Consider the following 17862-nt stretch of genomic DNA (forward strand, 5'->3'; position numbering starts at 1 on the left):
AACAACAAAAAAGAAAAGAATTCATTAAGAAATTGTTTACAAATTTGAACTCTCATAAAAAAATGAAGGAAGTTCGGACTTCATAGAAACACTTAAATTGCCCCCCTCCCCACGTTGGGAAACAGGGCTCTACAACGATGTTTTCTTGCCCGCAGAATATCGTTACATGGAGTTTTCGCTGTATCATGTTCAGTTTAGCATAGTTTTAATAGTAACTAGCTTACCCGTCGTGCGTTGCTGCGATTTCTTCGATCTCAGAAGAAAGGAAATTCAAGGAAATGAAGGGAAGGAAAAAAAAAAAAATTTCTTTAACAACAAAAAGCTATGCCAGAGACCTTCACTGGAGTGTACTCAACAACTTCCCAAAGTTTCATGGCGATCGGATGAATGGTGTAGTAATGCATAAAGGACAAACAGACATACATTCGTTTTTATATATATAGATTTCCGTTGGTCCCGGTTTCTCATTATCATATAATGCGAGAGTCGTCCCTATGTCGATATTTACATGCCATGTACTACATAACAGGAAAAAAACTAATTAAATTCTTCTCAGTGATTCAGCAGTTTCAGCAATAATTAGCAAATTCTTCATAAATTCATTTTTTAAATACAATTATGTCCCGTATTTAGAATCGTATTTTTCCCGTATTTTTTATTGTTGACGTATATGGTTACCCAAAGAAGAAGGTCTAATTTTCTATTTTAAACCATGAGTATATTCTTGTAGTTACAATTCAATTACAAAAATTCAATAATTTTTCGATCAGTTGGAATATAATTACCAAGTCTACTTGCGGATCACCACTTGTCTTGGACTACTTCTGGGCCGCGGACCATAGGTTGAAATATACTGCTATAGAGTATGTCTGGGATGCTCTTGGGAGGCAATTGCAGTGTAGTTCTTCAGTTCTTCAACAACCCCCCCCCCCTCATAATGATCCAAGAACTGAAAACGTTGCTGGAGGAATAGAGAAGAGAACTAACAGGGACTCCTAAACAGTCTGATTTCCAGTATAAAATCACATTGTGTGACCCGTATAACACAGTAAGGGGGCACTATACCAGGGCTATATTAGCAAGGGCTCTCTCGCCACAGAGAGCACCAAGTCTACAACGGCACAAATATTCAAAAATTACACTTCATTCGGAATTTGAACTATAGATGGTGCAATTAAAAACTGACACAAAACACTATATACGCACTCAGACTGTTAGGTACACACACACACTCGTACTTCCGGCACAACTCCACCGGTTGTAAATTGAATTTTTCATGTTTTATATAAAAGGATTTTTATAAAAAAAATCCTTTAATTTGTCACTGTATTTTTAATGTTGATGGAGAAGTTAAAGAAGGAAATTTGTGCCCCCTGTGATCCGACACTCGGGTCACCCAGAACTCCCAAGTTTCCCCCTAGTTACAGCCCTGCTCAGAATAGTTTAAAAAACACCCCTTTAAAGCACTAAACAGGCAATCAGTAATGTCGACAGCTTGCCGCGACGCTCTTGACAAAGGTTGGCGATGCCCCTGAGAGACTTTGAGAAACACTGATATCCAGTATTTCGGTTGCTTTCTTTTAGACAACTTTTAGATGTCCAATCTGCTTTGTTTAGATATGGAAAACAAAAAAAAAACTTTTTCAAAAAAAAAAGAAGAAAAGTTACGTGTTTTTTCTTTCAAATCTTCAGGAGAACAAACAGTATAAGAATACTGAAAATTTAAGCAACGCTGTTATAATGCGAATTACAGTTATTTAAGTAATTTATAATATTGATTTGAGAAAAATTTAATGTTGTGGCTAATTTTTCTCAAGAATTATTATTATATAACAAACAAAATGCAATTGAAACCACTGAATTTTTTGTGATATTTTCTGTGAGGTCTATGGGGAGGGGGATCATTTTCAAAGAATAATTGTACGATTTTCACCCGTATACGACGTTTTCACGTGGCTTCTTGAACGTTGTGTAAACGAGGTTCCATTTGTGGAAACAAATCTGTAGAATGGGAGAAATGTAACCTCAGGCAAGTTAGAAAGTAAAGCTTTTCCTCTGTCTTTAGGATTGCTATTTAGGATTTGCTAGTCCGAAAAATGATAAGAATCCGACACCATGAATCTCAATTGGAGATTCCAAGGAAGAGAGGCAGGCTGGGGGGGGGGGGGGCACAAAATGCAAAGGAACAATTTAATAATTCCGAATCTTTGAAGAAAGACCCTCATAAAATCCTCATGTAGGTCTTGAGAGTTTCGGGGATACTAATTCTCCCAGGAAGTAGGGGTAAAGAATGCGACCACCTGCATACACTCTCATAGGCGGAGATAGACTTGGAAACTTGGAAGTCTGGGAGAGGGGTACGGTCATTATTGTAGGTGGGGGGGGGGGCAGGCACGATGATGATGATGATGTCAATTCATGTATACACATACATTATATCAGTCCACTCCAACTTTGGCGCTGTCAAAGTTGTCCCTATGCTCCCCCCGTATCTCCGCTCATGTATTCTCTTTTCCTTTTGAAATAAGCTATTGCCATACCTAATAACGCTAGAAATGACATTATAGGGGGCTTTAAATTCAAAGTCTTCTTTCGCTATCAATTATAGTTTAATGGGGAAAAAATAAATTTGAATGAAAAATTTCCGAAACATCTGCTGAGAAAGGAAAGCTTTCTTTTGGAAAAATTGCGGCCCCTGAAATTTTGTGGCCGGGTGCGATCGCACCTTTTGTACCCTCCTAAGTCCAGCCCTGTTTGTTCATTCCAATATAACCACTCGAAGAAGGATCGACATAACTACAGTTTTGTGTCGTAGTTCCTCAGTTTTTTAAACCAATGCACCGTAGTGCTGGTCGGCTGGAATTGGTTTGCAACTTCGAGTCCTGAATGCGAGTCGATCTCACGTTAAAAAGTCTCGCCACTGAGAGCAACACGCCTACAACGGTACAAATATTCAATCATTACCCTTCACTCACTATTTAAAATATTGATGGCAACACTGGAAAATCAGACGACACTAGATAAGCACTTGGACTGTTAGGTTCACATTCACATCATCGACACTCGGTAGTAAATTGCCTATGACGATAGACAGGAGTTGTGCTGGGTTTGAACCATTGAAATATCGATAACAATTCAACGGACCACTTACAGCCACGATTTTTAAATTATTTTTTTCAATTCCATGGCTCCCTTGTCTCAGTCAACGTTAACCCACGGCTCCCAGAATACTTGATGTACCAGCTCGCCTCTGATAAAGGTTGGTAACTCCCTAGAAGCTGCGACTCACACTTTGAGAACCACTAGTTTGCAGTTCACGGGCATTAATATTTTATTCAAAAGCTACGTGAATATCTTTAATGTTTGTGACATACGTAAATAATTTTCATTTTAATTTTCTTAAATTTTTAAGTCTGTTCGAAGACCACCTCTTCCTTTGTCGCGAATAGGTTAAGAAGTACGTTTTCCTCATTAAACTCGAATATTTATGGTTTATCGGTTTTTACGAATAACGGATAAGTCAAATGTTGTTCACTTGCCACTTCGCTATATCCGGGCTCGAATGTTTATACATGACTGGTTGGTTCATGACTGTTGGTTCATATTGATGATGCATTTATTTTATTATCATCTGAGATTGATAGACAGTGAAGCAATACATTATATGAGGTGGGAAATCTTTTGTCAAATATTGCCTCCTCATCAATGTTTGATAAAAGAGTTATGCCGATGCGCTTCCTATCCTGCAGTTTCAATCGCTGAAAATACGTGCATGACACACTGTGACGTACTAGCTCTTCAAAAACCTGCTCTTTTTTCTCTCTCTCTCTCTATTCGTCACCTTCTCCTCTCACTTGCCCCTCTGGGGGGAAAATATGTGATTCTTTTCCGGTGTGCATCTCTCTGGATTGATAGAAAATCAGGAACGTAACTAGTCTAGAGGGCAACCGAGTCACTGTCCCAGGGCTCCGAGCCGAATGGGGGCCCACAAAAACTTACATTTACCAAGGGTCTGTGCAGCCATAATTTAAGGTGGGTTCCGGACCCTTCACAAAATTCCGGATCTGAAAAACGAACCCTTCACGACATAAAAAATAATAAATCCATAAATTTAAAATTTAATTTAAATTTATGGCGATTTATTTTAAGTTAAAGCGAAATAATCAGATAAACTAGATTATTTCGCTTCCTACAAAATGACCCATTTCTCACAAAATTAATGACACATTTCACAAAGATAAAGAAAATTTTCCCAAAAACAGCACCCTGTAATGCTTACCCCCAAATAGAAATCTGTCCCGGGGCCCCCCCCCCCCCGAAAACTCACAATAAGGCCTTATAGAAAATGAGTTTTATGTCACTTGCGCAGTTCATGGTTTTCCTGCTGCTGCTCCCCAGAATAGTTATAAGTGGTGTTTTCATTTATAAATGAACCAATTCAAAGCAGCAAGAGGCACAAAAATCAATATCTTCATCTCGCCGGGACGCCCCTAGAAGCCACGGCACCCACTTTAAAAAACCCCGTCATATCACATCACTGGATTTGATGGTTCACATTAATGATGCATTTATTAAATTATTATCTGAGATGGTGGAGATTGAATTAATTCATCATACGAGGGGTGGCCAACGTCTTTCTATTCTAGGGCCAATATAATGTTCAGTTGCTACATCCACTCCGATGCATATGCCACGGTTAAAGGCAAAAGCTCGGAGACAAGGTGAGATGGTAGGTCCAGAAAAGATGAGTGATGATGATCCGAAAAATGCTTGAAAACGTTATTATTTCGGACTCCTTACCAAGTCAAAGCCCGTTTTTAATTACTCAATCATTAACTTATTAGTTATTGACGCTTATTAATTGCTTAATAAATACAATAATTAAAATTAAATTAAGCTAATTAGGAATTAACATTATAATTATAAATTATTTTATTTATTCGCAACAGTAAAAACCCGTTTTAAAGAATAAAAAATCAATAATGAACTTAGTTTTCTAGAATGCTGCCACGTGTATCCATGTTTAGGTTCATTTGTACTCAAGGCCATTAGTTAGTATCCCGACATCTCTAGAGGGGTTGCGGGATCATGATACGCCCACTGCGTGGGGAGGCCGATCACGGGGGTGCCGAGTGAAGCGCACTCGGCACCCCCGTGCGTCAGCGCACCATCAAGACGAAATAACTTTTACTTAAGTACTTGCTACTACTAATTCATTAATAAGCGTCATTCACACTAGTAATTATAATTTTTAAACAATTATTAATTAATCATGCCGGGTGGGGAACTATTAAGTAATAATTATGGTTAATTAATTCATTTAAATATGGGCTTTAACTGGTAGGAGTCAATTAATTATGCGCATCAATTACTTAAATAGCGTCAAAACCTCATCATGGTGGTTATTTCGTTTGTTATTTGATTATTTGCTTATAATTATTAAATTATTATTAATCAACTAATAAGCATCAGGAACTAATAAGTTCATGATAATTAATTGATTCCTATAAAACTGACTTAGACTAGGTAAAAATCCGAAATGAAAACGTTTACAAGCGTTTTTTGGACTTGCATCAACTTGAGTTAGTAAAACCCGAGTCTTTAGGATTTTACCATGACATATAAGCCGCTATAAGTAATATGGTGAAACACGGGCAATTTAGTCGCTAAACTTTCACTGTGTGCATTCCTCAACTTCTTCATAAACTGACACGTATTCATTATTCATTTAAATTTGCTTTTCCAGCTGGATGTAATGCATCAAAAAAATCAGTTTCTTTAGCAAATTATTCCATCCAATACAATCACCCACATAAGCTTCATTTTTTTTTTAAACCTAAGCCATTACAGAGATTGCAAATCGTAAATTTCCTATAGCAAATGGTAAAAAAAAATTCTTCATCCATAACTACTACCAGCAATAGCACAAGACTTTACGAAGAACAAACTGACAAAAACTTTTGCAAAAACAATTTTATATAAATTTTTTATATTGTGTAATATAGTCCATTTCCTTTATAAAATTTATTTTATAAAAAAAAATTTGAATACAAAATTTATAAAAGATCTTTCCCAAGAGATTTTATCAAACTTTTATAGTGCAATACCGGCCTAACTGAAGGAAAATTGAGTAATTATGTCAGCTTGTGACTGCGTGCACCAATGGCAAGAGGAAAAAGCGCACCGGTGTGGACATGATGATTGAATAAATGCATAATAAGCTAAGTTTCGGGCTTTTGAGGTGACAATCTGCAAGAAAAATTATTTCAGCGAAAAGTTTTCATAAAACTATATAGATGCAATCTAAAGAAATGACAGTTTCCAAACGTTTGGAGTCGTAGGCATACCCAGAATTTTCTCAAAAGGGTTTTTCTGCAAAATAGCACTATAATTTCGGCTTGGGGGGCGGGGGTGTGGAGTCGTCAGAATTCCACCCCGCTCCCCCATTTTCGTACGCCAATGTTTGGAGTTCGAGTTGGAAACGTCGAATAATTGAAATTGTGCTTTGTATAAATGACTTATTTATAAAAATGTATAGAAATGAATTGTGACCGAAGCCAAACATATCGTATAATTGGCAGACGTATATAAATGGGGCTCCACTGAAAAAATAAATCTTCACCAGGGTAACCTCTAGACGAGATATCAGACCACAAAAGCTCTCGGTTGTCTTCTGACCCAGATTTCAAAAGAACGCTCTATCTATATCGACGATTGTCATTATTAACCCACGAGAGAGTCGAGGTCAATTTGAAGTTATGCGTGTTATCATGTGTTTATCTTTCTCTCTCGGTGTGGATTGATCACATGCTGCGCTTCGGAACACTTTGTAGTGACATACAAAGTCACACAGTATCTGAGCCCGTCGCCAGACACACGGAAGGTTATCCGTCCGGCTCAAAGCTGCATCAATTTCACATTTCTTTTGCCCAACTTGCTCCGGTTCCAACAGGTCTGTGCCCAAATCGGCTTTAAATCTACGTTTAAGAACCGTTTTATACGTTAGAGGTTATAGAATCGTATAGATATTTGTTTTTTTTAATTTTAATATGTAGAATGAATTCATATTTCTTACAATTTACCCGGCCTTGTAATAGTTCTTGTAGGTATGTTCAAGATGTGATACAAATGACTTCTTAGCTTTTCCATCCGGGGAAAAAAGTGATTAAAATATAAGTAAGTAAGTGTGTGTGTGTGTGTGTGTGTGTGTGTGTGTGTGTGTGGTTTCCATTTCCAGAGGTTATTTACTTAGCAGCGGGAACTTTTTCTCTTTTCCAGCTGTTAATCATTATCGGTAATATGTTTCGAACAACGTTATGTTTCGACATATTTAATGACATTATGTTTCAAACATATTTGTAGGCATTATATTTCCATGTTTCATCACGTGAATAATAAATATAAATTAAAATTGAAAAAAAAATAAAAAAAAATAAAAATTATTAAATTAAAAAATTATATAAATTATAAAAATAAATCAAGAAAAAAAATTAAAAATATATATACATCGAGACTCAATTATCCGACACACTCTTATCACGCGGGTGTGTAAAATTGAAGGACAGTTGACAAAATCCGATACATTTGAAAAGTACAGTGAAAGTCAGTCCATTATAACGAGTACGGCTTACAACGAGAATCTCGATATAGAAACAAGTGATTCGTAAGGGATTGTCAAATAGCTAATGTTGAAGATACAAAATACATTCGCGGTTACAGCGAGTTATTAGGTAATGCCGCAAGGCTTCTTTGACACATCATTGATGGAACACAAACGATTTCTATGCTATTTAATGTACTCTTTTTCTTTTGTAATATGTTTCAAATTACATACAACAGGTTGGTTGAGCATTCTGCTCAGATAGTCGAGAGTCAAGTCATCGTGCTCGTTAACGATGCGTTTCGCGCAGTCTTTGTCTTTAGTGACTGTTGGCCATCTTTGGTGAGCCGACGCACCCCCCCCCCCCCATAGGTGGTGATAGACTTCGAAGTCTGGGGGGGGGCACGATGATGATGATGTCAATTCATATATGCATATATACATTAGATCAGTCAATCAGTCAACTTCACCTTTGACGATGAGGGGGCAATGCCCCCCCACGCCCCTCCGTATCTCCGCCCATGACCCCCCCCCCCCCCATCAGTAACAAACTTAGGGTTCGAAACGTCCGGGAAATGAACAGTTCTTCCGGAACGTGTTTACGTGCTTTTTTGTCTGAGGAAAGGAAGACCTTTAAATAATTATTCAGTGTAGTTTGTGTATGTGCTGCGTGTGGTAAAAATCTGCGAAAGAAGTTAAGTAGGCCAATGAAACATCGTAGTTCTTTAATGGTTTCTGGTCTTGAATAATTGAGAATCGGCTCAACTTTTTCTGGTAAAGATTTGGTGCCTTGTTAGGAAATTGAGTGACCTAAGAATGAAATCTCCGCAACACCGAAGAAGCATTCGAAAACATTAATTTTGAGGAAATAGTTATTGAGCCGTTGCAACAGTGCGTAAATGAACTTCATGTTCACTGAAAATCACTGCCGCTGAAAATCAAAATGTTATCTAAATAGACATAACAAAATTTCAGATCGCCAAGAATCTCATTCATAAATCGTTGTAATGATTGGGCAGTACATAAGCCAAAGCTAAAATTCAGTTAGAGAAGGGGCTAAGTAAATTCTTCCTTTTTATCAGAAAGTCTTGTGTCTTTTCGTGGTCACCACTGCTGCAAGACTCCTTTGGCACATCATTGATGGAACAAACGATTCATATACTATTTAATATATTGCCTTTTTATTTTATAAATATGTTTTTACATTACACACAACAGGTTTTTGGTAGGGCCGTCTTAAGAGCATCACGGGCCAAGTTATTTTTCTGAGGTCCTACATGGTGAATTCTCGAAAAATTCAACTACTTCCTCCCTATTTGTGAGGCCTATCTTCTCTCGAGTCCTCCCGGGCCGTGCCCGGTGAGCCCATGCATTAAGACGGCACTGGATAGTGGAGCATTCTGCTAGGTGTAGTCAAGAATCAGGTCATCGCGTTCAACCACGATACGTTTCGCGCAGTCTTCGTATTTGGCGACTGTTGGCCACAATCTTTGGCGAGTCGCCGGAGAAGCATTCGCTGTAACGTCGAAAAAAATTCTAAAAAAAAACAAAAACGCGTGTTTCCTTCTCTCTCATCAAGAAGAATTGGACATGATGACGCTTAACATCGCACATGCTTGCTCCTCGTAAAAATTTACTCTCTGAGGTACTTTTAACGAAGGATGGACACAGAAAAGTCAAATTTTTTAACTCCCCGTTCCTATTTTGTGGCTTCCCCTTTATACACATGGGATATATAATGAATTGATGATTTTATTCGACTTAACTCGTTCCCACTGACTAAAAGACTTTTCAAAACGAGCACAACCAACACCTTCTATAGCAGTCACTGAAATCGCCCATTTCAACCACAGCCATTGGATATAGCAGTCCGACGTATGCGAAATCTTTACCTCTTTTTGAAGTAAATCCAATGACTATAGGTGAAATGGACGACTTCACTGACGTCACGAGCTTCGTGTGGACGCTTTCTGCTATAAAAGATGTTGGTACAACTCCGGTCTATCGCCATTTGCAGTTTACTACCGAATGAGTTGTGCCGGAAGTATGAGTGTGTGTACCTAATAGTCTGAGTGCCCATATTGTGTTGTGGCTGAAATTTCAGTGTTGCCATCTATATTTCAGAAGTGAAGTGGAATGATTAAATATTGGTACCATTGTAAAGGCCTGTTGCTCTCTGTGGCGAGACTTTTCAATGGGAAGATCGGTTCGTGATCGCGTGTCAAAGTTGGGAACCACAGAAAACCAACTTCAGCCGACCACCACTGTGGCAACGATGGAGTTCGAATCCGGGTCTCGCGATGCGAGTACGTCACTATGACCACTCGACCACCACAACGGCTGGGATCACGGGAACCAGAATTTTCAGTTTAAAGTTGTTTCCAAATAACTGAACAAATCGTGCTTGAATAATTTGATAATAATAAGTGAAACCTAATTGTTCGATTAGTCGACTAAATCGCTGTAATAATATGAAATTCCACTCAAAAATTCCACTCTTGGAGAATAAACTGCTGTGAGACCAAAACACAATTTCCTGACTAGAGACATGGGAGTACGCAGGATTTTCTCAGAGGAGGAAGGGGGTTCAAATTTTCATTTATTCTAAAGAGGGAGGGTTTCCGTTTATTCCTGCAAAATAACACAGTAATCTCGACTCAAGGAGGGGGGGGGGTGGTTATAACCCTCTCCCTTCTTTTACGTACGTCAATGAAAAGAGGTCTGTTCATTCGTTAAGATCAAAACGAAATGCTCTTTGAGACATTTAGAAGCATATATGTTACTGCTAAAGCCCGAAGTTGGCCACTTCCCGAACTGGCCGGCACAGATGATTCGGCCTTTGTCCCAAATACGGGCTTTCGCCGAGCTTTGGCAACACCCTCTATAGCAGAAGGCCTCCGCACAAAGCTCGAGACGTCACTGAAGAAGTTATTTCACCTGTAGCCATTGGATACAGCGGGCTGACGCTTGCGATATCTTTATCTTTTTTGCAGCATATCTAATATGACTATGGGTGAAATAGCTTCTTCAGTGGCGTCACGAAATTCGCACGGAGGCCTTCTGCTATAGTGTTGGCTTTTGCCGGCCACTATATGGCCCACACTGTCAATTCCTATACATCCTTGCACATGGATCACTAAGATATCAATAGTCAGATTCCTTTGATCGTTAGGGTTGCCATAGCTAACCATAATAATTATGATTAGCTGTGGCTAATTATAAATGGCCATAATTAACACAAAAAATACGTCAACGAATCGATGACCCCGAATCATACGGATCGATATAGAGATGTATGGGAATCAAGATATAGGGGCTGGCCAAAACCAGATGAAAGCCCGAATTTCGGACATTGGCAGGGTTAACTGGGCTGGCCAGTTCGCGAAGGGGGCCAACTTTGGGCTGTGGCAGTAACATATATAAAGCAGCTACTTTTTTCTCCCGACTTTGTAACCAGATAGAGCAAAAAATTTAATTTCCCTTATTACGAGAAGACAATTTTGCTATTGATCGTGAGCTGTCGTGATAACGGACTAAAAGGCAAAATTACTGATTTTTTCCTTGAATTCTTATAATTTTATTACTTCATATTTTTAACGTATAATGAATTTCACTTATGCTGGCATAGTTATTTAAATAAGTCAAACCCCCATTATAAAGAACTCTTCAAAGGACCGAAAATGCAGATCGCTTTATCCGGAGGTTTGGTATATCCGATCTAATAAAAAGAACGATCCTATAGAACTGGACCAGAAAAATCGTTCGTTATTTCCTAAGGTTCATTATTCAGTGAAACCTCTCAATAACGGACACCTTGGGATCGAAGATTTTGTCTGCTAACGGGGCGTGTCCGTTAATGAGCAAAGTCGCACGCACACACACACATTGAAGCCCGTTAAACTGATTAAAAAATTTAAAAATCGAGAAAAAAATATCCGTTGATGGGAGGTGTCTGCTAACGGGGATTGTCCGTTATGGAAGGCTCCACTGTAACGGGGAGGGGAGGTCTGACTGTATTTTATTTAAAATATTGTTTAACACATTAAAGATTTTTATTTGTTCTGAAATAATTTTTTCCCCAATTGTGAAATTACTTCTGCCAATAATTCTGGAATTATTTCTATTGTTTGAGCCCTAATTTTGAAATTATTTCTTAAGGTAGTAAAAACTTCCGCCTGGCAATCGAGTGGTTAGGGGGAACTAGCCCCTGACTGCGCAGGTTTGGGTTCGAATCCCGGTAAACGGGGAGACCTTTCCCTGCGGAGATAATGAAAATAAGGTCCCCGAAAAGTGTTTGCCTTCGCCCCCCCCCGCCTATGCTAGGCATGACCCCCCCTCCACAAGGGTGAAGCTGACAGGGCTCTAGCCCGGGGGTTCCGGGACGGTTTTAAAATCTGATCGAGGACCTGCTGAAGACCCTAGCCTAGGGCGCCCCAGCTACAGTATGTGGCCCCATAGCCTAGATTAGATCTTATCAGATGCACAACGTTAATTACAGCGGAACGCCTGCGCTTCCTCCATTTTTTTAATCAATCGTTTTTCAATGTTTTTCAGCTGCGTATATCGCCATGGCAATGAGTTCCAAACAATACACATTTTGCCCGCAGGCCATGCGTCGATGACCACTGTGTTTCAAGTTATTGTTAGCGAAACGACCGGGATAAGGAAGATTAGAACAAACATTATCAGTAAAAATAGCACGATTTGAATCTTGATGTAATCAGAAACAAAACGCGTTGGTCACGTTGCCTCGACAGACAATCATTGTGTGTGTGTGAACGGATATAAGTATCTCACTTCATTTATTTTATCCCTGAAGGAAGAAAAATGAAAATCAAGGAGCGGGAGAAGATTTTAATAAAAAAATAAATCTGTAATTTAAACCTTTAAGCGGTTTTTAAAATTTTCCCGATCCGCATTATAACTGCCACATTGGAAATAAAAGCGTGTTAAGAACCCGAGATATTTCGGGGTGACGAAGTAAAGCAGAGCAAATTTGACGAGTTATTCTTGGGATTGCCGCTGTATATAAAGATGGGTCAATAAACGGAGTTAATATACTTTCGAATGCGGAAAACTAAAATCGAGTCAAATTTTTTATTTCGCGGAATCATTCTTTGCTTCATACTCGTTCAGAAAATGACTGGATAGTGGACGGGGCGTACGCAGGATCGACCTTAAGGTCCACATACACGATCCCGAAATCCTTGAAGAAAAACTGTAGAGTCCCAACCTTAAGTATTTCCGGAGCGTGTGTGGTAGAAAACCACGCAGACTTGGCAGACTATTTAGGCAGTCTTAGGAGAATGGTGAAAACGATTCTGAATAACTATGCCGTCCGGAACTGTACAGGATGACCGGAGTGTGTGAGTGTGGTGTACGTCAATTCAATTTGGTTCAGGCCGTCATTTATTCAACATAAATTTGAATTTCTGGAAGAGTTTATAGTTGTAAACTTGAGATCTTCTTAGCTTCTGCCAGTCGCCAGAAATCCATGCCTTCCCCCATAAACAAATATACAAGGGCCCGTGAAAAGTCGGATTTGAGGACCCTGTAAAGATATCAGCCTAGGGGGCTCTGCTCTAGGATGTAGGGGTCATGCAGAAATCTTAATGTTGCCGTAAGCCTCTCGTGAGGTGAAATAACTATTTGTAAGAGAGTATCTTGTTTTTTAATGACTATGGTGCAACCATTGCTAGCAGGTTTAAATTAGTTGCTCCGTCTAGTCGCAAGTTAATATGCCAATCTCTAGGCACAACTTTCAATTCTGAAAGCACGTCTATGTGGGAAAAATGTTCGATTCCGTAGCCAATCTTTGGACCATATGTTTCTGAAATGCTATTTTTGGGATTTCGATTGAGAATGCGCTGTCTTGCCAATACAAAAACGACAAGAGCCAAACTATCCTTCGTCGCGTCCATCAACCACAAGTGAACTGAAATGTATTCCGGAACATCTGTAGGGAAGGGGGGGGGGAGCATTCAAGTCGAATCCGGAAAGCTGGACAGGCCGGCCTGATCAGTCCTCCTCAGATGATTTCCGAAACGTGTATGGAGGCCTTTATAGGAAGCACGAGAAATCTCTTCCAAAAGTAAATCCTGGTTACTAATTTTCAAAGGCATTTTCAATTAGTGAAAATTGATACAAATACCTATATTTTAACACATACTGATTTTTTTTTTCAAATATTTTTAATTTTTAATCGTCTAAGAGGGGGAGGGGCAAAGAATTTCTCCCTTTCCTACATACGGCTCTGATAATAGAGATCGTTTACACGGGTTTTTTTTTTTTTTCAGGCTGATCGAAACAATTCAATGCGTTGTCAATAGTGTTATTCAATTATAACGATTCGATCCCGTTTATAACGTTTTTTTTCAAAAATCGCAACTAAAAACGTTATAAGCAGGAAATGTCTATAGGAATTATAAGACAGTTTTTCACCAAAGATAGCTATTTTATGTAGTGTTTTTAATTTATTAATAAACATTACGGTGCATAAATGGAGATTTAATAGGAAGAAATTATGTATTTGTTATTCCAATAAATATGTACGCGCATTATACGGGATGTAGTTCGTTCGTTTGCGTGCGCGCGCGCTTACATTTCGATTGCTTAATGTGCTGGGAGGCAAATTGAATTTTTTGCTGTTGTAACTCTAGAAAGCACAGAACTATCATCTACAAATTTAAGAATTTTTATTTTTCCCTCTACACTTAGAGCTTTTCTTTTTAACTTGCTCCGAAACATTATCTAACGTTGTTACTGCTTCATTTTCCGAAATTTCAAAGGTCATGAAAGCATCGTATTGGCTGTTCTGTGAAGAATTAAATTCCAAGGATTACAGTTGGGAAATCTACCTTTTCTTATCCGAAAAGGCAGCCTTTAAATGCTACTTGAGGCTTGCGTCTAAAAATCTGCCAAGTTGTTTACGTTTTGTGTCCATGTCACTCTTTTGTGGCTTGATTTTGTATCAATAGATTCAGAGGTGGATGAGAAGACCAACCGTTTTATTCCTTTATTATATGCAGATGTCGTCTAACACCACTATGAGAATAACTTTTTGGATGTTATTTTTTGGAATCGATCTAGTGCGGCAAATTTGAATAAGGCCGCGAAGGAAAAAAAATTAACCTCTTCTAGAACTTTTTTTAATTCTTATCTGTAATTCTCCTCTTTAGTGACATGACTTTGATCACCCAGTCGTATGTGAACAGTGGTAAGGGCAGTTTATGCTCTGCACATTGTTTTGTTGTTGGGCAAAGTGAGAGAAAAGAAAAAGAAATATATTGAAATTATTATTGTGCCTAAACCCTTGAAAAAAAGAAAAAAAAACGTACTTTTCAGTCAATTCTTTATGACGAAAACATATCCCGGCTTCCAAAGAGCCATAAAAAAAGCCCCACCTCTAGTTTTCACATAATAATTAATCGATGGCACACAAACAAACGCCATTTTCGTTTCTTTACCTGTGAAAAAGCATTCAAGGGAGGAAAAAGCCCGATGTGAATTTTTCGAATTTTTCAAAACTTAGTCGTACTAAGCGGGAAAACGTTCTAAGCGAGAACGTTTTAAGCGGGATCGACTGTAATATGAACGTTTGGATTATATACAGTGCATAAATAGTTAAGTGGAGCATTAATTCCATTTAGAAATTTTCGGTATTGATACTCGTGGCAACTCATTTCTGATACCAAGAATAAGAGGAAAAGAATTGTAACCTCAGTTATGGTAAGAAAGAAACTAAAGTAGCGAGGCAAAGGACGAGATTGAGAAGAAAAAAAAAGACGTAGAACAACAAGATTTCTCGTTTTCTGCTCAACGCTGAAAAGCCTCTAGCTATAGATAGATTGATGTAAAAGAAATCGAGCAATGAATTTTTTATAATTTTTGAAGCAGTAAAGATGGAAGAGAAAAGTCGTCCTACTTATTGGTTTCATATGACATTAACATGGTAGCCTATATAAATAAATGTGATACATAAAATCATTTCAGATATGAGGATAATCTTGGTCTTTCCAGCAAAAGGGTAGTGATGTTACGAGTATTATTTTACCTTTTTCATTCATCTATATTTCCATGATATATTTAATACATATATATCTGCATACATATTTAATAAAAATAAAAAAATAAAATGAGATCAAATATATGTACATGTATGTCCAAAGCGAGATAAAATAAGAAGTTCAACAATAAAAAAGGACACTTTCCCTCCCCCCCCCCTTTCAGAAGCACTGGGCATGATTCCCCAATTTTACACAAAATATATTTGGTGACTAATCAATTATTCGTGTCCCTATCGTTAGTGTCCCCTTTAAGCGTGCTTTGTCCAGTATTCTCCGCCCCCAGTCAGTCCTGCCAAAACAGAGTAATCATAATTGTCACTGGCGACGTCTAATTGTTATACGTTAAGCCAAACAAAATACTATATTCGATATCGTATCGTTATATTTTTGAAAATTATTTTCAAAATCGTGATCCATTCGTTGAATCTTTTTTTCCCCCGACAAACTTTGCTCTGCGCGATCGCTCAATATCTCCCAAATACGTTAGCATCTAGAACAGGGGTTTTAAAACTGTACCGCAGTGCTCTGATGCAACTCCAACCTTCGTTCAAGGCGCCGCGGAGCGCCGGCTCGACAAAGGTTTTTCGAAAAGATTTTTTTGTTAAACCGCTCGGGAGAGCCGCGGACAACCATTAATTAGGGTAAGCAGCACCACGGGTGGAAAACGTTTGGGAACCCCTGATCTATGTGTTGGACCACACAGAGTGGAGTTTGTGATCTTACTTCGGATCGGTGCCACTTTTTCAATGTTATGGGGAGGAAGGTGAAAAAAAAGGGGGCGAAAGGGAAGAATGTGTTAAAATCTGGAGGAATAGCTACGACACTTGAACGGGATGAGCAAAAGGATACAAAGAAGAAAAACTTACCTTATCCATCTGGCGGAAATCATTTTAGTCTTCCAAAATAAAAGTTTCAATAAAAAAAGAAAAGAGTCGCCGCAGAATATTTCTATTCCGAACCAAAACGAAGCACCGCGACGGTGCACAAGATGTGGCCGAAGAAAATAGCGCACTGTGAAGGAAAAGATGTGACTGGAAGAGGTAGAGCGTGAAGTCGTCCGTCTCCTCAACCTTGTTGTGCCAGTCACTAAATGCAACAAACGCACTGTTCGTTGTTATTATAACAATCCGTTGCTGCTGCACCAACTTAGTTCGTTCACTGTCGACCGACGAAATGAAAAAGATACATAGCACACGGTTCGCATTCGAAAGAGTTGTTTGCCTGCAGTCGTCCACACCCTGCTGCGTGTCCACTGGATAGCCTAATTTCGAGTTTCTGACGATTTCTTTCTATTTAATTTCTCGCTCTTTTCCCCCCTGTGGCCTACTATAGTACTTCTTATATACTCCGTGTTAACCGTTCGACTTTTTATTGTTTTGCGTTCCTCAAATTGGGTAAGGGAACGGTCAAAAATTGCGGGATTCGAAAGCTGAAGGCGATCGGTTTGAATCTCAAGATCATTTATTTAGCTCAGTAGTTCACGAGTCGCTTCCGGGCATTCCTCCAAGATTTTCGGTAAGTGAAACTCGACCTGTGGTGTATACAAAAAGATACGTCATTACGAATGCCTTTCTCATTTTCCCGGGGGTTTTCCACGTAATATACAGATTCGTAAATCTCAGCGTTTTCCATACGGCTCAGCTTAGATAAACATTATGCGATAATAAAAAATCTTATAAATAATGACAATCGAAAGTCCTTAGTAAGATAGAATGAGTTCGCCGCCGGCATGTTTGTCAGTTAGATATTTAAAACAAGATTCCCATATATTAAAGCAGTATTCCCATACCCGCGTACGTATTTGAGAAACACGCTGCTCGTCGAAACATTAGTCAGTTACCCTTTCACGAGTTATTACTTAGGTTATACTTAGAATTGTTAAATGACAATGTTATTAAAAATTAACCTTCTCTGGTTTTTATCGCATTTCGATTTATATTGAAGCTAACGTCCATTTTTGAGAGTGTATTCCCAGAACTAGCTGCCGTTAAAGATAACCGCGGAGTAATTCAAATTGCGACTTGTAGATATGTGCGCCAATCACAAGGTTGGAAGGCGTCTCGTTCTTTTTCCATTTTATCATGCAAAGAAAATTCGAACTTATCACCATTTATGGGCGTGGCATCTTACAGAAGAAATCTCTCTGATCGGAAGGTATCCAATACAATTAGAACAAAAAAAAAACCAGGGAGTCAC

General features: G+C 38.7%; 1 protein-coding gene across 2 annotated transcripts in view; it reads right to left on the reverse strand.

Annotated features, from left to right (window-relative positions):
• Nucleotides 1-17056, reverse strand: part of LOC149078250 (immunomodulatory peroxidase-like) — a 211599-nt gene extending 194543 nt beyond the window's left edge. The window contains exon 1 of one of the 2 annotated variants that reach the window (XM_089241863.1): nucleotides 16533-17056. In XM_089241863.1, coding sequence (XP_089097989.1) covers nucleotides 16533-16555 — 23 coding nt within the window. In that variant the 5' untranslated portion in view covers nucleotides 16556-17056. The remainder of the gene's footprint in view (nucleotides 1-16532) is intronic. The other variant, XM_089241864.1, reaches the window with a different exon arrangement.
• Nucleotides 17057-17862: the final 806 nt, after the last annotated feature.

The sequence above is a fragment of the Pholcus phalangioides genome, unplaced genomic scaffold (assembly GCF_987345545.1).
Source record: "Pholcus phalangioides strain wild (caught in Gottingen) unplaced genomic scaffold, Ppha-v1.0 ptg000014l_1, whole genome shotgun sequence".
Classification (NCBI taxonomy): Eukaryota; Metazoa; Arthropoda; class Arachnida; order Araneae; family Pholcidae; genus Pholcus; species Pholcus phalangioides.